This window comes from Musa acuminata, chromosome BXJ1-6 (genome assembly GCF_036884655.1).
Source record: "Musa acuminata AAA Group cultivar baxijiao chromosome BXJ1-6, Cavendish_Baxijiao_AAA, whole genome shotgun sequence".
Classification (NCBI taxonomy): Eukaryota; Viridiplantae; Streptophyta; class Magnoliopsida; order Zingiberales; family Musaceae; genus Musa; species Musa acuminata.
In genome coordinates, this window is record NC_088332.1 from 2731769 (window position 1) to 2751282 (window position 19514).

Genomic DNA, 19514 nt, shown 5'->3' on the forward strand with positions numbered 1-19514 from the left:
AGAATCCTACTGATGTGATGACAATACAAGAACTATCAGATCAAGAATGGAGGACTGGTTTAGTAGAATTGCTGAGCACTATGTAGTAGAAACATAAGATGAAAGAGACTTAGCTTGCTGGAGATGATATATTCATCTTATGATGAAAGAGTGTCTGAAAATTACTGATTTCAAAGGTGAAGGAAGGCAGTTCCTTTATGAATCAAAATGCTTACATGCTCAGTTCCTGCAATAACAAGACCAGCCATTCCACTTTGTGGACATTATTCCCAACCCATTCCAAGATAAAAAAAACAAAGGTTTTCCTCTATCAATTTCCTAGATTTGCACACATGAATTCAAATTACATTCAGACTCCTACATGCTGTATGATGCAAAATTCATCCAATAATTTCTTTAGTGTCGACAAAGCCATGCTGGAAATGTTGGCCTGTGTACGATTACTCGTACTTAACCAGGCAATACCAATCACCAGAAGTAACCTCTGCCCGTCGAAGAGGAAGATTAGCTTTGCTTTTTTTTTTTTTTTTACTTGATCACCATCAATGGCCAATGTTCACAGATGGCTTTCAGCAGCAAGCTTGTTCATAGTGCTGTTCTTTTTACCAAAGATATGCCTGATGGATCACCACCCCACTCTTCAAACACAACCAGAAGGTTTCCAGTTGGGTTTAGCCAGGAACGAGGAACATGGTACCTGAGATTGTAATCACTAGCCGGTCATTTAACTGTCGCAGACAAACTACTTAATTGGGTAGAAAAGAAGAATTGATTTCTTACCATTTTTGAGAAGATTCCCCACAATTTGTTTGGCATTTTTTCTCATTGTATGTTCCACGGTAATCACAACTGGCACATGTACCATATGCTTTGTAGGCAGGCCAGTACCGGCCAATGCTTTGTCCATTAATCCATATCTGACCTTTGCCCATGCTACTCATATCTAAAGCCAATGGCTCATTGCCGCTTGGAGCATTAAAGAAAGCCTGGAAGATCATAGGGATTAAGACAATGCTAGTCATATCGGTCCTGAACAACAAAGAAAGGAAATTTGCACTTTGCAAGAATGCCTGCATTCTGCTGTACTAACCTTGTACCAAGTCAAGGCCTGTTTCGAAGATGCACCGCCCCACTCAACTGAAGAAACACCACTAAGCATATGAAGATTCAAAGATTCACCTTTCAAGCCAACCTGCACACAAATATCAAACTTACTAATCTGCAACTTTTAGGAAGAAGCTAGGCAAATCATGCACATAGGGAAACCTGGTAAGTCCATTTCTGTGAGGTAAGGTCTCTTCTTCCTTCATTAAGGCCATGCAAGGTCACTGGACCAAGAACTCCAGCATTCCATGTCTCAAAATGACTACCAACATTCTGAAAGAAATCAGAAAAGAGGAACTAAGATAACCAGAATTTCTGCAATTTATTTTGCTGAGATAAGTGCAAAAAGATAAAATTTCATGTGGTCCCCAAAATATTGTGTATATCCCTCTGATACACATTAATATCTCAGAGAAGGATAGTTACCATGGTATGTTTTAGATGGATACATATAACATGAAAAGTTTCCAAACAAAGGTACGTACAGGTAGACCAACAGCTACACTTAAAATGGAGATTTGGTTGCTTCCTGCCCACAACTTTGCCTTTCCTTTATAAGTCAGTTTTGGATTGTCTAAACCACCATAAACAGTCCCTGCCGGAAAAAGGAAGTTAAATGTGTAGATTGGAGCCGATCAAATATCGGGCATATTTTCAAATATAGCTCTGCATAAGCCAAAGTAACTTACCAGCTCGCTTTCCGTTGATGAAAATATGCATAGAATGACCTGCCGACATTACAGTCAGAACAGGGTGTGGACCATTCTTTAGAAATGGTTCATTTGGCCCTATATCAACACTGAAAAGGGAGCACAGTAAGATATTAATTTATAGACATTGGTTTTGTTTCGACCAAAGAGAAGCTGCAAATTAATGTTGTAAATATGTAATAATAACTTTGTTACTCACGATGTAGTGTACCACAAGTAGTCTGTCTGGTCCCTTGTCATGCTTATCTGCTCCACTAACCCATCTTTCGTGAATGAGTTATCATCCAGTGTGTTGGTCTCTTCGCTGAAGGACTTCCAAGAAAACCTACCAAGCAATGTCATTTTTATCTGCAATGTTGGAGCTTCAACCTGGATCATGATTAATACGAATGCGCTTGAGACTCTTGAATGGGAGACCCTTTTATCCAACAAGAAACCAAGGACTCTTTCCACCGAGACTATAGATGATACAATAAAGTTTTAGGAACCACAGAACAATGTAGTGGAGTATATAATCTTTTCAAGCCATGAAACAAATAACTCAAAATGAAGAGTTGACTTGTGGGTGCAAAGGCAAGGAGTAGAATGCAAATGCAACCATGAACAAAAATAATTATCAGAAATTTCTCACCCTTGCAGTGTTGAATACTGTGGTTTTGCAGTCAGGAAGGATACTGATGGACCAAGGTGGAATATCATATTTCATTCTGTTGAAAGTAACTGTTGCATATGATCTTGGGTTGTAATTAGAAAGGAATGCAGCACAAGAGCCCGACTTTGATCTGAAGACATGTGCCTGGAAGGAATTGACTATAGATTTAGTTCCAAATCCAGACCATTGGAATATGTTTGCTAATTGTACATCTACACATAAAAGATGAACCTGCTCATAATTTCCAAGTTTTGTCACAGTGGGATCTGCTGACACAAGAGCGGGTTCACACATTCTGATCGCCTTATGCAGGTCTCTCAGATGGCCCCATTTTGGCTGCCTCAAGAGACCTGAGAAAGAGTAAAAAATGGTAAATACTAGACAAAGGGAATTAAAATTTTACATAAAATCGAGTCTCATAACAGAATTGGTTGCATCACCAGTCCTTCAAGGATTCCAAAGAATGAGAGTGACAGATTTGGAAACATGCTGTATTTCATCGTATCAATGGGAAGTTTATAACATTTTAAGTGTTTGAGCAATGAGAGAAGTATACAATAGTATCCTTGCAGTGGAACAACAGATTTTTCATATGAAGAATGGCTCATAGGAGAAGCAAACCAACTGGCAGTCAAATCACATTATTTTGTCGATTCATCACCTAGAGGTGGTTTAACCCCTATTAGAAAAAGGTTTTGAATTCAAAACATTGCTAGGTGAGCAATCATACCATTTTTAGAATCATGAATTTCTTTTCAAAAGCAGGATGACAATACAAAGTTATATCTCGATGAAATTGTCAAATGCATGTTACAAGTGCTTCAGATGCAGAAAAAAAGAAGGTAGATGATCGAGTCACTCTAATACTGGCACGTCAATGTGGTCACCATTTTGACTAAAACCATATCTTTATGAAAATTGCTACATATCATTTCCAAAGAATCACAAAAGAGAAGCTACCATACCATATTCATCAACTGGGGCATCATAGTCATAGCTTGTTGAAATGAAGGGGCCACCAGCTGTCCTACCAAAGTTTGTTCCTCCATGATACTGGAATTGACAGAAATGTGCAAATTACTTTTCTTAGATGATGTGTATAAATAAATGATTACTGGGAACTGAAAAACAAATGTTTGACTTCTTACCATATAATAGTTAACAAAGGAGCCACCTTTCTGTATAAACCGTGCAACAGCAAAAGCCAAGTCCTCAACAGGCCGGTGAGGAACCGGACTCCCAAATGCAGTGAACCTGTTAGCAATGAATACGTTGAATAAATGCACTAAATAACAAGAAGGTATCAGTTTGCCATTTTTTTTTCTGAAATGCAAGTGCGTTCAATTTCAGTGTGATGTTGGGCTGAACTAAAGTTCAAGAACAAAGAAAGTTACCAGCCAGTCCAAGCTTCTGTCCACATGGTAGGTTTATAGGGCTTGTTTGGTGAGAAATAATCACAGTAGAATCCATTACAGGTGTTTATCTGTAAATATAAAATTCAAGAATAAAATGTTAGAAAGTTGTGTAAAACTATAAATTCTTCACTAGGATATAAGCTTGAGCATCGACAAATTTAGTTGGAGTAATTGGAAACTAGGTGCCATTTTTGTTTCAGTTGGTATATAAATCCAAGAACTTGATGTTGAAAAGGAAAAGCTGGAGGAGGAAAATGAAAAGAGTCTTCCGCGCGATGTGACAAATCAACAGAAAAAAAAAAAAGGCAAGTGATGCAACCAGCTCGATGCACAATAACCAAAATAGTTGATGCAGTGAAAATTCAAGACAGTAAAAAGGTCTCTTTTTGAACTTACAATTGGATCGGGTGCATCATCTTGTTTGCACATGACCCATGGCACACCAGTCTTGAGGCCAACTGCCATTTGAGCAGCCCAACTTGCATAATTCTTGGCTGCGGCACCACCATAATACTCCTCCAGTGGACCATATTCATTTTCAATCTGCTCAAATTTGGCAAACACATGGAAGAACAGGAAACTGAATCAGAAGAGAACTAAGATCATTATGTTGATCTCTCCTGTTTGTCTCGCTATATTGGCTAATAAACCGATGCAGCAGAATGGAAAATGATTCAGTAATACCTGAGAGAGGATGATGGGACCACCCTGAGATTCAAATAGTCCTTGAGACTTCATCATGGAGACAATCTTCTCTGTGAATTTTGCCATTGCTGCCTTTTATATGAACAAAACTAATCAGCGACCAAGCAAAAATGGAATAAGATAAAGTATATTTTGTGAAAATTGTACCTTGAAAGGACCATTATCAGTCCTGAAACTGATACCAGGAACATATTTTAACCAGACAGGAAACCCCCTGTTCTCCGAAGAAGAGAAGAAGAACAAGACATCATCAGATTACATGTAAAGACATGTGATTCTACACCTTTCTTCGAGGAACTGGTAAAAGAACTCTTTCAAGACTGTGAATAAGAAGCTTACCCAAAGTTCCATTCGGCACAAACATAAGGACCAATTCGGAGATGAACGTAGAGGCCGGCCTGCTTCACCAGCTTGACGAAGCGAACCAGGTCATAATTTCCTCCAAAATAATACTGCCATAAATCAAGAAAAATCTTGCAAAACTCAGCTAACTTTACTGCAAAAAAGAGCAGCAGACTGGAGAAAGAGATGGGGAAGGTTCCGTTCCATAAGCTGCAAGCAAACCTGGCCAGGGGAAGGCTCGTGTCCGTTCCAGAATACATAGGTCTGGATTACATCCAAGCCGCCATCTTTAGCCTTCTGGATAAGATCTGGCCACATCTGTCGACAATTCGAGGTATAAAAATCGGAGCTTTGTGCAACGAAAGAAACAGAAAGGCACCAAGGAGCCACATTTCCCGCAAGAGCGGAATCCTTACCTCCGGAGTGCTCCTGGGGTAGTGAATGGAACCAGAGAAGAGGATCCTCCGCTGCCCATTGATGATCACGGCCTTGCGGTCGTAAGAAACGGAGGCATCGACCGGAGTGAAGCGCCACACCACAGCTGCAGCGACCGCCAGTAGCAGCATCGGCGACAGCCCTCGGCCGCGTCTAACCAGTATATGCTCGACGCCCATTGTGGCTAACTATTGTTCTTAGCTTCAAACGAGTAACCCTTTTTTTAACCTTACTATGGGCAGAGGGTTCCGAGAAATGATTTGCTTGTTCTCTGCTCTCTTTGCCACAGCAGTCTCTTCCTTCTCATACGTCTCTCCATCTTCTTGGCTAGAGATGAGTCGATGAATCCATTAAACAATGGCAGCACAATAACAGAGAGAATGAGAGCGAGAGAGAGAGAGAGAGAGAGAGAGGAGGAGGAGGAGGAAATGTGCCGTAAAAGCTGGGGATCACTGCTCTTTAACACCGGAGGGGTGAAAGCGAGACCAGGACTGGTGCGGGAACGTGGGACCCCCGTCGAGGCTTCATCCAACCAGTGACGTTCTGTTCCATGTATGTTGTGCTACCCAAAGCTCGTGGTGTTTGGAAGTTCCATGCACTTTTTATTTCTTAGGAAACAGGGAAGCAGAGAGACAAGAGCTGACATCGAGATACTGAGGTTCCCAGAAGATTTCATACTCTTATAGTCCAATTCTCAAACATATGAACCAGAAAGTGGCTGCTACAAGATGTTAAATCCCATCAAAAAAAGGAGGACTACATTGACGTGCAGGTTGAAGGAGCAGCTCAAACGCCTCATCAAAAAGTGGCTGTGCATTGTATTATTAGGAGGTAGCAGCAGGGAAGAAGACGAGAGAGAACACCACCTGCTGTCGGCAACATGTGGTTCAAATATGAGAAAATTGAACTTTTGTCACTGAAAGAACAAGGATGACTAAATCTCAGTAATATTATATGCAGATTCATCTTGTGTTCTCAGGGTAATTATGTAAAGCCTGTTGATATATTTGTGGCATTAATCACTGAGATCACATACACCAAAAGTTCTTCAACCAAATGATAGTATCATGCAATCAGGTCAGAGCAAGTGGAGATCTCAATCAAAAAAGAAAGAGAAATTTGGCATAATTTATGCAGTCTTCGGATTGAGAGAGAACAAGTGTTTAAACACTCTGGATCAATGCTTTGATTTCTTTCCTCTTAATTTTGTGGGTGTTAATGTAGCCACAGAAGCTATTTTTATTCTGTGAGTAAAGACATCTTTTGCCCTCGATTGATGCTCAATAAAAGTTACAACTTTTTTGTCACTACTCTGGACTTGAAACATGTGAGACAGCATTAACTGTCTTGAACAAGACATTGCACCAACTAGAACATGAAGCAATTTGCCATATAAAATATTGTGGGACACTAATCTATATGAATTAAGAACAACAGATAAGCTGTATCAGTTCACTGTTTCATTATATCTGGCATCTGCATCAGGCTTTGGAAGTGATTACTTCTGGAACCAACAATCTGGCTAATTCTGTCTTCTTTTAGACTACTTCTTCTTCTTCTTCTTCTTCTATTTCTGAAAATAAAAATGTTTCTTGTAGTTAATCATCAGTACATTCATTGTCTAATCTGCAAAAGGGTGAAACAGCTGCTGTTCTTCTCAACAACTCACTGCTGTTCATTATATCTGCCATCTGTATCAGGCTTTGGAAGTGATTGCTTCTGGTTCCAACAATCTGGCTAATTCTGTCATCTTTTAGACTACTTCTTCTATTTCTGAAAATAAAAATGCTTCTTGTAGTTAATCATCAGTACAAAAGGGTGAAACAGCTGCTGTTCTTCTCAACAACTCACTAGAACCATTCCATTATGACTTCTCATATTAACACCAACATTAATTTGGGTTGCTCAAAAGTTATGTTGTATAAACTAGATTTTTGGGTGTGTTAGAAACAGTATTAGATGATCACTTTCTACTTCACCAAGAAACAGTTGGACCAGAATCATCGACCAATAAGATTCCAAAGTCCACTGTGAATGTGACCTAACCTTTGTTCTCATAGTAGGGAATCATCCTCTGTTAGTGCACTTCATAGGTTGATAATGATCAGTGCAGTAAGATTTTTCATGCATAAGAATTTGGTAGATGGACAAGCAGATTGGCAAGTCAAGGTGCATGAAGGAGATAATTAAGCCAAAGAAGATGAATCAGTATGCTAACATGGATGTCCTCAGTCAAACTACCAAGAAAAGATCTCAACCTGCTGAGGCTGTAGAAAGTTAATTCAGATCAACCTAAACCACCTCCAATGTTACCAAATGCTATCTTCTTTTCTTCTTTTCTTCTTTTTGGTGCACTGTGCTTCTCACTTTTATAGCTGCTGGTCCTTAATATTCCCTTTGTGTTTGGGACCATGTTGTTTGGAAGGAGGGCAGCTTGCTGTAAGTAAAGGTCCCACTGCAGAAAACACCTTGCAAGATGAGTGCCAATCCTACCTTCCTTAATGTGGGGATGCCCTAACAACTCCATGCACACAATGTTAGGCCAGAAACCATGCATTTAATTTTTTCTCACTACCTAATTTTTAGCATAGTAAAGACTACTTGTTTTTGTCATTTAGTGACACTAGTTGACAGGAGTCAGACTTTAGAGACAGCTGCCTCAACCACCATAATGTTTCAATTTTTTCCTTGGACTCCACCTAAAGAAAAGGAAAATGTTACTGAATTACTAGGTTCTTAGTTGTCTTCCTACAGGTGCCTTCCAAGTCCAAATAAGTTTGTCCTACCAATGCATTCTATAATTATCTTACACTTGCTAGCAATTTTTATGCTGAAAAAAAGGAACAATGGTTGTAGTAGCACACTTGAACTTTTTCTTTACTTTTGTGTGTGAAACAGAGAGAGAGAGAGAGAGAGAGAGAGAGAGATTAAACAGAGATATTGGCCTAAACTATCTCATATCACTGGAATTAGCAGGCTGAAGTGTTTTTGCACAAAATTCATGGTAGCTTGGTTCAGAATAGGCTTGCCACCATTTCAAGGAGAAATAATTTGTTGATGTGACCATAATATTTGGCTGCTTAGGCATTCCTAATTGTAAAACTTGATGCATTATACATACTTGGTGTTGCAAGAGGAAAAAAATTGTTGAAATCCCACTGCATAGTTTAAGAGAAGAAGGCCACAAAATAGTACATTGTCCCTTCATCAGTTTCTTTAATCTAGATGCAATGGAAAGCCTGGTTCTCACTGGTGCTTATATCCTTTCATTATCAATGTGTTCTGACAAAAGCCTTCACTCCATCTCCATACTCTGCTTTCGTTTGACCAGTGCCTAACCTGATGGCTAGCTTCTATTTGGCTAATTAATTCAAAGAACATGATAATTTTAGGTAGTAATAAAAGCTACTAAATTCAGGATAAAATTGCACATGAATTCTAGCAGTGCTGTAAACAGTGGAAGTAAAATTCAGGATAAGATAGAAATTCTACAATGTAGCAGACAGAGATATGAACAAGATGCAGATGATGTTACCATGCCATTTATTATGCTATAAGTATGGCCATTTGATGTGTAGAAGGTGCAAAGATACTATAGGTCATGGTTTAACAATACAGATCTGCTGAGAATGTGAAAACAATCAAGCATCAGTGTCATCTTTGATGATTCAGATTATAATTGAAATATAAGTCAAAAGAACAAGAGGTCCACAGCAGCTCAGCAGAGAGTACTATTCCCTTTGCTGACCTCTGTCATCTGTTCTTGCCTTTGTTCTTTTAGACCTCCAATGCACCATGTACTTTTCCAAAGTCAAATAGAACAACATCCAGATTGATGATGGTAAGGCTTCACACACTAATACTGTATCCTTCTTGTAATCTTGTTAATGGCTTGTGTACCAGCATCCATGGAAATCTTTTTCCTGTGTAGATTGCTCAGGACTTATAATATATGAACTCCTACCATGGCAATATGATTGGGTTGTACACATTCCCAACCACATGAACCAAGTTTGGTCTTCTTGCTATTAGCTACACACAACACATTTCCTTTTCATCAACAAGTTGCTGAAAATGTGTTTGGTAAATCTGTATTTGGATATCAGTAAAATAAGTTTAGACATGCTAATGAGCTTCTTTGTATCTATCCGTCTTGGATTAGCGCAAACACGTGTGATCATCGAATTAATCTCATCTCATTTCATCAAGTGAAGGATAGAAGGTGAGCAGCCAAATCAAACACTCAATTGACAACTTTGTTCACCAATGTTCTTTGAGATGTTGTAGACCACTCTCATCTGTTCATGTCTGAAGCCACTTATAGGGTGAAACATATTTGCCCCACCAGGTTTCAATGAGTGCAGGATTTCCAACCAATCTTATCCACAAAGCCATTGTATCCTTCTTTCCCAATTACTTTTTCCCTTCTTGTTCTGTACCCAAAAAAAAAAAAAAGATTGAAAGAGAAAGGAAGGAGAAGGAACATGAGTGATCATCATTGCAGTTTGATGTTTCAGATGCAAAAACATATCAATGTCCATATCAATATCTTTTAAATATCTTTTAGTCATAGCCTTCACCATGTTCTTAAGATGTAGTATCTTAACTGATCTTATTCTTGGTGAGTTGGAGACCTTGAGTTATATTCATAATAAGAAAGAACAAGATGGTTGCAATGCAAAGCTTGGCCTAAATGATAAGATCCATCCTTTTATACCACTTCCAAAGATATCGTCGTTTCAGTTCACAATTGAAAAAATATTATTAGCATTCCATAATTATTACGGATAAATTTTTTTACAATAGTCATCCAGAGATTGAGTGTGTAATATTTCAATTAATCTCACATTCGAAATAGACAAAGATTAAGATTGACTTATAAATATTTTGATGTATATGTACTTTTCAAAATCAAATGATATATATCATTTAGGTTAGTTTAGATATTATATTTATATATATATGTATATATACATATATATATATTTAAGTGCAACATGGTTGAAAATGAATATTTCGTAATAAATGTTAATTGAGAAATTCATGTGAAGGATCTTATTTGTTATAATAAAATTTATAATTACGATGATATATATCTAAAAATCCACAATTAAACAAACGGAATAATTAAAAAAAACAAACAAAATAATTTGGCAGAATGGCGCCGCTTAGTTGTGTTGACCCCCAAACTAACGTTACTCGCCGAATTTACCCGCTTCGTTGTAAGAGAATTTTCTGTGCCTGCGTGTGGGACCCAGATATGCTATTATCATGCAACCAATGAAATTGAGGATACAGTGACGAGTACACAGGTACGTGTGCGCAAAGTTCTGCTAAAATTTTGAATTATGCGTGCTATAGTTGAAGATGTTAATCTGCCTCCCGTGTCTCTCTGGCTGTCTCCTCTCGTTCCGGCTCTTATCCCCCGCCCTAGGGTTTGCCTCATTGGAGCATCCCATCTCGGCGAAGAAGCGGAAGACGCGGAGGGCGACAATGAGCAACGACAATCACCAACATGGCTTCAATCTCTCCGATCTCCGTGCCGGTCTCACCCTCCCCCAAACCCTCTGTCTTCAATTCGATCGTTCTCGCTCTCTGTTCGCCTTCTTTCTTTTCCCGTTTGATTATCACGTCGAACTGTTTCTGTCTTCCAGCTATGAGCGAGGAGGATAGAGTCGGTCTGGTCAATGCTCTAAAGGTGCGATCCTGGTTATTCTCGATCGAGTATATTAACCTCTGCGTTTGTTGGGAGATTTGAGGTTGGATAGGTCTGTTTTTCTGTTGTTTAACGTGTTTTCGTTGGTACTTTGGTTGGCTGCAGGACAAGCTCCAGAGCCTCACAGGGAAGCATACGGATGTTCTGGAGACGCTTAGCGCGGCGGTCAGGAAGCGCGTCGAGGTGCTGAGGGAGATTCAGGTTTGCTTCGTTCTTCTGGACTCGAGATCTTCTGTTGTTGTATATTTCTGTGTTGGGATGATTTGTTTTGCTTTGTATATTTCTGTCTTACGTACTTGGTTGGGTTTTCCTGGGGATTTTGATTCGTATCATCTTCTTTCTGTTTAGATTGTGATCGGATATTTGACTGCAAGTTAACGTTGGAAGATTTATATATCGCCAAAACAATATCCGTATATGCATGACGAGCATGACCGGTTGTTTATATTTTCGTTTTGGTGCTTGATTTTTGGGATCATAAACCCTCATACATTGGTCAGTGCGAATGAAGATCTATTTTCCCTTTCAAAGTCGTAAAACCTTATTCCGTGAAAAATGCTTGTTCCATTGTTTTTCCTGTTAGAATTTCAAATGTCATCCTCCGAATCAACTTCGACTTCTTTGAAACTCGAAGATGACTTCTATTGAAAAGTGCTCGATTTGCTATAAATAGTTCTCCAAATTGTCAATGATTTTAAGTCTGTCATCATCTATCTCTTCTTTACCGGCACATTGTATCTTATACTCGACTGCATTAACTCCATGAATTGTTTCTAGTAGTTGCTGCTTTGCCTTTTGTTTTAGAGAGGTAGGTGAAAGAGAAAACATACATCTGCAGCCAATTTTACGTTATCATGTCATAGAATCAGATACTTGACTTCAAGCAGCGCTTCGCTAATTGAAGTATTATCTGTTGTCATTATATCTTAGAATGTTCTTTCCCTTTATTTTCAATTCTTCTGTTCTCATTTGAGTTTGCAAAATTATAATTTCTGTCAGGACCATTTATCTTGGACCTGTAAGAAACAATTATGAAGCACTATATAAGAACTAGAAAATGTGGATTTTGAGGAGGTAAAAATACATATTATGTTGACCAGTGGAGTGGTCCCTTTGGTATTAATGTGTTGCATTATAGTGAGGTCTGAGGAGGATGAACTCCTTTTCAGCATCTGATTTTCTCTTCTTATGTCTTTGGTATCAACCTGTTCTCAGTATTCCTATCTTCGAAAAATGCACTCTAAGATTATCATTTCTACTCTTGACTGGTTGATTACATTGGCTGATTACATTTAGTTTGATAAAAGAATTTTTTAAATACATTTTGATCAAATTAGTGAATTGGTCTGCCACTATGCGGGCTACAATTAACCTGTTTTATTATTCTCTTCTTCTTGGTTGAAGGGGGTTCCTATTCTAGTTTACACTGGATAAAAATACTTTTCATATTTCTTGCATTAGATATGCAGCTGAATGTTTTTGTGTGTTAGCTAATATTGTGGTAGCTTTTGTGTTAACATTTGTAAGATTAGGATGGTTTCAGGATTGACTATCGGGTTTGGGACTTTACTTCCAATCAATCAGTCAATTTACAGGACTGTTATGTTAGATTTTGTTTCTTTTTTAAATTGAGGGATTTCCTTAGAATCAGTCAAAACTTGTCGCGAGCAATTAAGATTGATTAATTTTGTCCAACTTCCAGATGATTGTGCCTACGTCTAGATGTATCTGTTCGATTCCTCAATGCTGCCAGCGTTTCAGTTTTTGGGCCCGATCATACAACACTTTTGAATGTTAGATATGTCAGATTCATAGTTTGCAATTTAACCCATCGATGGTGAAGCACCTGAATTGCATTCACTGCTGCTATTAATTTGACCGGTTCATGATGTGGTATGGATGATAAAGAGGATAGTTTGAAAATACATGAAGAGAAGATGGTTTGGAAACAGATTTGGGCAAGAGGGAGGAATTCATATTGCATTTGCTCCCTCTTGGTGTCTACATGCCTGATTACTTTTCTTCCTAGTTCTTATTCTCCTTCTAGTTTTCTATTTTTGAAAATATGATACTGAAGTTTTCGGTCGTATTAATGACCAATGTGACAGGAAAGAGAGAATAACCAATCTGGCTGTAAAGAGAGATGTACCTTAACAAGCTGTATAAGAGCTAAATGTACATAGACGAGTGCGTAGTGCCATTTCCTGAAGTTGATCATTTTTTTGAACTATATCATGCCATTCATATTTACTCTATTAGTGCATGTTATTCTTTTGATTACTCTAGCTAGTTTATGTTGATTCTTATTGTTAGTTTTTTCTGTATGTATGTATGGTGGAAAGTAGTGGATTATCCTGTTAATTTCCATATATATGATTGTGAATGAAATCAACATTTATCTTCGTTTGAATATGACTACTGAACTTTTAAACTAATATTTGCGAAATTCTAATTTGCTAAATTTGACCTGACATTTATCCTTTCTTTGTTCATAAATCAAGAAGTTAGTTTGATGTAGCATGCTATTTTTACTATGTGGTTATGCATCTGATAACATAGAACTTGCTTCTTTGTGGATACTGTGTACATAAGCAATCTCACTTGATTAATAATCAGCATTTTTTTCTTGGAAACTTCTAACTTACTAAATGTCACCTGAAGACTTTGTGTTTGAACATTTAAGGTCTCCTTTTGTATCATATTAGGGGTTTCAACTTGGAAATCTTGAAGAAAGATAAAAGTTAGTGGTGGTGTTTATAACCATTGATCTTTCCTGCAGTATAATATGTGGGATTGCAGTCTAATTATTTATTAAAGTTTGGCAGCTCATCTACCACCATTGACCAGCCTGAAATGGATGTCACACCTTTCTTTAATTTTGACCTATATACATATTTTTAGATGTGCCATGTCTGTACCTCGTGAATGAACAAGAGGGATATTGGATGGATTAGGAAGAAATAGGATGCTTGCCAATTGTGTTAGCAATATTCCTCTGCCCCTCTGCTCATCAATTTGTTTAGCGTGTCATGAGTCAAAGTTGATGCCAAATTCCAGATGTCATTCACCTTCTCTTGTTTCTTTTCTGCAGAACCAACACGATGAGCTTGAGGCAAAGTTTTTTGAGGAAAGGGCTGTACTAGAAGCTAAGTACCAGAAACTTTATGAGCCCTTGTATACTAAGGTACTTTTTAAAGAGCCATTAATGTTATATGATTTTCTAGTTTACTTGACTACTGGGGGAAAAAACAATGTGGCTAAGGTCTAAACCTAATGTTTAGTTGCTTTTATGTGCCTTTGTCAGTTGTGTAGTTTGTTTACTGAGTCTAGGATTAAATGTTGTTAATATCGGCTAACATTCTACGACATGGACTACAGAGATATGAGATTGTGAATGGTGTTGTCGAAGTTGACGGCATTAAAAATGAATCTTCGGTTGAAACCCTTGCTGAGGATAAAGCCAGTGAAGGTTATCTTAACACACCTGAGATGTGGAATGTTTTGTTTTAGCTTTCTAGTCATATTATGGATGCTTATTGTTCCGCATTGCCTCAGAAAAAGGTGTGCCAGATTTTTGGCTCACTGCTCTGAAAACAAATGAAGTGCTAGCTGAGGAGGTAATCAATTGCAAATTATCACTTCTTTTTTTCTCGTCTTCACATTGTTGGTGTATCTATTATCCTTTTCTTCATCTAGATTCAAGAGCGTGATGAGGAAGCTCTCAAGTATCTAAAGGACATAAAATGGTGCAGAATTGATAATCCTAAGGGTTTTAAACTTGAATTTTTTTTCAATTCCAACCCTTATTTCAAGAACAGTGTTCTGACAAAAACGTATCACATGATCGATGAAGATGAACCAATCTTGGAGAAGGCAATTGGGTAATCCTTCTTTTTATCTCATTGACATTGTGTATCTTATCTTGGTTGATCTATTACTGATTTTTGCGAATTGTCATCTTCTACTCCAGTACGGATATTGAATGGTTTCCAGGGAAGTGTGTGACTCAGAAAATTGTTAAGAAGAAGCCAAAGAAAGGTTCAAGGAATGCTAAACCCGTAACAAAAACTGAAGATTGTGAGAGTTTTTTCAACTTCTTTAATCCACCAGAAGTACCAGATGATGATGCTGATATTGATGAAGAGACTGTAAGTTATTGTCGTCTGTCAGCCTAAAGAAATATTAGCAGAATAATAAGAAAAAGCACAACTAACTACATTGTCATTCTTTGGGCAGGCTGAGCAGTTGCAGAGTCAGATGGAATTAGATTATGATATTGGGTAAGCCCTTTCTGTAGTTTGGCTTAGCTGTCCGCTGGTCCACTATCTTGTAATGAAAATTGATAAATAGGTGCAATGAGAATGTCAATAGTTATAGATGCTAAAGGCTTCTTAAGACATTTTAGAACCTGCCAAGTAAATATCAAATCTTGCTAATTTGCTTACTAGTTCTTATAATGTTTAGCCTGAAATCATAATTCCCTATTAAGTCACCATTTCACAATACATAACGGTTCTTTCCCCGGTTGTCACTCGTCACAACATTAAGTCAAAGGTACTGTTAAACCTGCAGGTCCACAATTAGAGACAAGATAATTCCCCATGCAGTTTCATGGTTCACGGGGGAGGCTGTTCAAGATGAAGATGCAGAAATAGAGGATGATGAGGATGGTGAAGATGAAGAGGATGAAGATGAAGATGAAGAGGATGATGAAGATGAAGATGAAGATGAAGAAGAGAATGGCAAGTCCAAGAAAATGGTATGTCTAACACGTGCAAGATCTTGTTTCCTGTTTGCAAGTTTTACACTTGGGTTATTAGACACTGACTTGTGCTCTTATTATTCTCTGTATCACCAATGCAGTCGGCTACAAGGCAGAAGGTGCATTATTATTAACTTCCCCCTCTTTTAATTTTGTCTTAATCTTTGTCGTTTCTCTGCATTTGCTTTGTTAATATTCTAAATTGTGGAAATACAGAAGAGTGGAGGGGAGCAAGTCGATCGGCCCGCAGAGTGCAAACAACAGTAAAATGTTCTATAACGTGTTTTATAATGGATGAAGTGTCTTCTAGCGTGTGTATTTGTGGAGGATCCTTACAGAGTTTTCTGATTTTTCATTTAAACTCCGTATAGAGTGTAGTCATGGAGGATTATTTGCATAGATTTGTTGGGACGATCCGTTCAATGTTTTCCAACTGTAGCGTTATGATTGTCTTCAGTCCATTGACTGGGGAAACTCTCTGCTACGATGACAATAAGTCACTGCATTATTTATCCAATCAGTCACCATCTTTGTTTTGCAGCTTCTTTCACAGGAAATGACTTGTTTGGCCATTATCGATTACAACAGTCGGTCAAATTTGATGGGCGAAGAGTAAAAAGTATTATGAAGTGGGTGTTGCTGATCGCTCCAACACCGCAGCCACAGCTTGGGTCACAGCTTCCTCGAGCGTCTCCTCGTCGCAATCGGCGCCCTGCGTGACATCAATCAACGTCAGCTCTCTCTTCATTCAGCGGTGTCTTCTTCTCCGGAAGACAGAGAAAACCGGGACTGGACCGCAGGGAAGACGAAACTTCCTGTGCGTTGCTTCAGCTACCAGGTGAGAATTTTGCATGTGATCCATTACAATCACAAACCATAATATACTGCTTTTGAATTCTGCAGTCAAGGGGGGCATCTAAGAAATGTCAATAGCGTTCTAGTTGAATGAATCTTGTATGACATCATACTATGACAGGAGTTGGCGCTGCGATTTAGATGTTGGCTCATTGACTCAGATGCTCGGTGGCAGACAACCTTGGCACACAGTATCTATTCGATCTTCCACAAAACCTCCAAACGTGAACATCAAGTGGCCCTTCTGTCCTCGCTAGCAGAATATTTAATATCCTTTTATTTATTATTATCTTCAACTTTAACAGGTTTATAGATTTTTTTTTCTAGAGCTCGAAGGAAAATACTCATAAATAATTCCAATTTGAAAGCTTTAATTGCATAGGTTGAAATTAAAATTACCTTTACTCGTACGGTGAAGCTTGCCTTTATTAGATCATTCTTCTGCGGCGATCCTGTGATTGCCTCCACCGATAATAAAGTAGCGACTCCCATCCGTTTCAAGCATTGGAGTACGTCGTGAATCAAATCGATCATGTTGCAACCCGCCCTCACTGCTATGACGAGGTTGACTCCTTCGCCTTCTGGTGTCGATTCGGTTGCCTGCCGGCTTATCTGAACTCGTACTCTCTCGTTCGAATCGCCGTCTTCTTCCTTCTCATCAGGACGCCGAACCTGCATCTCTAGCAGTCGGTTCCTACGCTCCAGCTCAGATATTTGAGCTTTCAATGCGTTCAGGTAGTTCCTGGTGTTGTAAAGCACCGACGCCTTGTCCTTCTATTGAATCGAAGAAATCAGTATGTAAATGGATGCGAACAAGGATGATGAACTGGGAAGCGCACCTTGGACACCGGTGGAAGTAGCATTCTGAGAGCATCGAAGCTTTCGTTGAGCTTTTCCCGGCGCTTGCGCTCAGATATCATGTGGTGCAGCTGGTTGCTGGTAGGCCGGGCGTCCTGCGTCCGGGCTTCGAACCGCATGTCATTCATCTTCTTCAGTAGGTTGATGAGCATCTTAATCATCTTCTGGCCATGCGAGCTTGGAGTGGGATCGCATCTTGGTGCAAAGGCTGGAGTAGCGTAGGCTTTGAATGCCCCTACTCGGCGGCCGGACCAACTCCGATCGGCAGCCGAAGAAGAGTTCGAAGAGATGACAGCCAGCATCGCCCTCGCGATCGCAGCATCATCGACGGCAGTTGATGGAAACAGCACGGTTCGGTGTCGATCGTAGACGCTCATGGGGATTTGGTGAGGGGCAACGGTGCTCGTATTGGCGAGAAGGAGAGACGAGCACTCTGGACTTTCCACCGAAAAAGATCGAAGCGAGGAGGAGTCGGAGGAGTCGGGAGGTGGGAACAGCTCTTCCAACTGAGTCTGGTGAATGAATTCTTGCTCTAATTGCGACTGTCGTATGAAATCCTCGCTGAACACTTTCTCAACATTCGCATGCATGTTTGCCTGCCAAAAGGAATTCCACGTTATACATATGACACAGAAATGATCGATACAAATCCTTTGGATTTCGATCGATTACATCACTCGAAGTCGTCATCCCAAACTCGATCTCTCCGCTTGTGCATCCAAGAAAAGCTGCAGTCTGTCAAGGGAGGAGTCAATCGTTATGTCGAAGATGATCCATTACGATTAAAGAGACGGAGAATTGCCAACCTTAATTCCAGCTTCCTGAAAGATGAGACCACATCAAAGTAAGCAAGCATTCCGGATGCATTCAATTCAGCCATTAATGTTCTTGGCACGCATATATACCTGATAGAATTGCCGTTGTACTTGCATTGATGCCGAGTTCATGAGGTCCGAGTCCTTTAGCTCGATGTAGGGAAGGCTGCTCTTGAAAGCCCAACCAGGAACACAGCTTAAGAAGCGGGAAGAAGCAATCCATATATATGTCAGATACCACACATGGAGCGAAACGATGAAGGGCGTTAGGCAGAACACCTGCATCGGATGCTGCAGAGAGACCTCAAGTAGGCGGCGAAGAGCCTTCTGGAGGGGCTTCCCGACGAGGAGCTCGGCCGACCGCTGCTGTCGTCCTCGTGGTGCCATCCATCCATGGAGGTGAAGCAACTGGTTGGAAATTACTCGAGTCAGATATATCCCGATCACAGTTAAGAAAGAGATGAGTTGGTCTGTGAACCGAGAGGAATCGATGGATACTCGGATGACGGATGGTAAAGCGGAGACCACAGGCAAATATATGTGCATCCCAGTGCGCGAGCGGCGGTCCGGAGGAAGTGACTGCGGGCTTCGGGGCGGAGGAGGAAGACGGTGTCCATGAAGGCGACAGGACATGCGTGCGGCTCCAAGCTAAGGCATTTGGATAACATCTTCCATGGCCTACGATGGGAGACAAATGGGTTCCCCCTTCGCTATTTATAAGAGAGAGAGAGAGAGAGAGAGAGAGAGAGAGAGAGAGAGAGAGAGAGATGACAAACTTCAAGTAGAAAAGTAGGGGTTCAAAGAGAGAGAGAGAGATGACAAACTTCAAATTGAAAAGTAGGGGTTCAAAGTCTTTGCTCGAGATGATTCAGAATTGGGTCAAAGTAGGAGGCAGAAGAGATAGACAAGCACAGACAGAGAGGCGGCTGTGGTCATCGTGATGTCGTCCTTCTGTCCCATCGTCGAGAGAGAGAGAGAGACTGAGAGCGAGACCGAGACTGATTCATGGCTGGCGGGCTTACTTGGGAGGTCAATCCTTTTTTTGTTACTGCTAAAAGCTTGAGCTAATAGCAGAAAAAGGATTAGTCTCTTTTATTGGGAGTGGAATACTAAAAGAGATAAAAAAAAAGGACTCAAAAACATTC

At 39.7% G+C, this 19514-nt stretch overlaps 3 protein-coding genes across 4 annotated transcripts; 1 reads left to right on the top strand and 2 right to left on the bottom strand.

Moving 5' to 3' along the window:
• Nucleotides 1-177: 177 nt before the first annotated feature.
• LOC135675607 (beta-galactosidase-like) lies at nucleotides 178-6012 on the bottom strand. The gene is made up of 18 exons (XM_065185926.1): nucleotides 5345-6012; nucleotides 5151-5246; nucleotides 4926-5038; nucleotides 4734-4800; nucleotides 4566-4658; nucleotides 4278-4424; nucleotides 3861-3949; nucleotides 3615-3720; nucleotides 3432-3519; nucleotides 2698-2816; nucleotides 2446-2610; nucleotides 2014-2183; nucleotides 1794-1903; nucleotides 1590-1699; nucleotides 1267-1377; nucleotides 1091-1192; nucleotides 781-986; nucleotides 178-697 (listed from the first exon to the last, which is right to left on the bottom strand). Exons 1-18 carry the CDS (start codon nucleotides 5540-5542, stop codon nucleotides 586-588), a joined length of 2202 nt encoding a protein of 733 aa, XP_065041998.1. The 5' UTR covers nucleotides 5543-6012; the 3' UTR covers nucleotides 178-585.
• Nucleotides 6013-10744: 4732 nt separating this feature from the next.
• Nucleotides 10745-16361, top strand: LOC135675608 (nucleosome assembly protein 1;1-like). The gene is made up of 12 exons (XM_065185927.1): nucleotides 10745-10908; nucleotides 11018-11061; nucleotides 11185-11280; nucleotides 14171-14263; nucleotides 14458-14548; nucleotides 14635-14696; nucleotides 14776-14960; nucleotides 15050-15227; nucleotides 15316-15359; nucleotides 15652-15838; nucleotides 15943-15960; nucleotides 16058-16361. Exons 1-12 carry the CDS (start codon nucleotides 10857-10859, stop codon nucleotides 16106-16108), a joined length of 1101 nt encoding a protein of 366 aa, XP_065041999.1. The 5' UTR covers nucleotides 10745-10856; the 3' UTR covers nucleotides 16109-16361.
• Nucleotides 16362-16372: 11 nt separating this feature from the next.
• LOC103986612 (putative transcription factor bHLH041) lies at nucleotides 16373-19078 on the bottom strand. 2 transcript variants are annotated; one of them, XM_009404650.2, is made up of 8 exons: nucleotides 18868-19078; nucleotides 18649-18777; nucleotides 18460-18565; nucleotides 18361-18375; nucleotides 18227-18289; nucleotides 17536-18150; nucleotides 17096-17467; nucleotides 16373-16553 (listed from the first exon to the last, which is right to left on the bottom strand). In XM_009404650.2, exons 1-8 carry the CDS (start codon nucleotides 19035-19037, stop codon nucleotides 16464-16466), a joined length of 1560 nt encoding a protein of 519 aa, XP_009402925.2. In that variant the 5' UTR covers nucleotides 19038-19078; the 3' UTR covers nucleotides 16373-16463. The 2 variants fall into 2 exon arrangements, with proteins under 2 accessions (XP_009402925.2, XP_009402924.2); XM_009404649.2 differs by having other exon boundaries at nucleotides 17096-17470; nucleotides 18868-19076.
• Nucleotides 19079-19514: the final 436 nt, after the last annotated feature.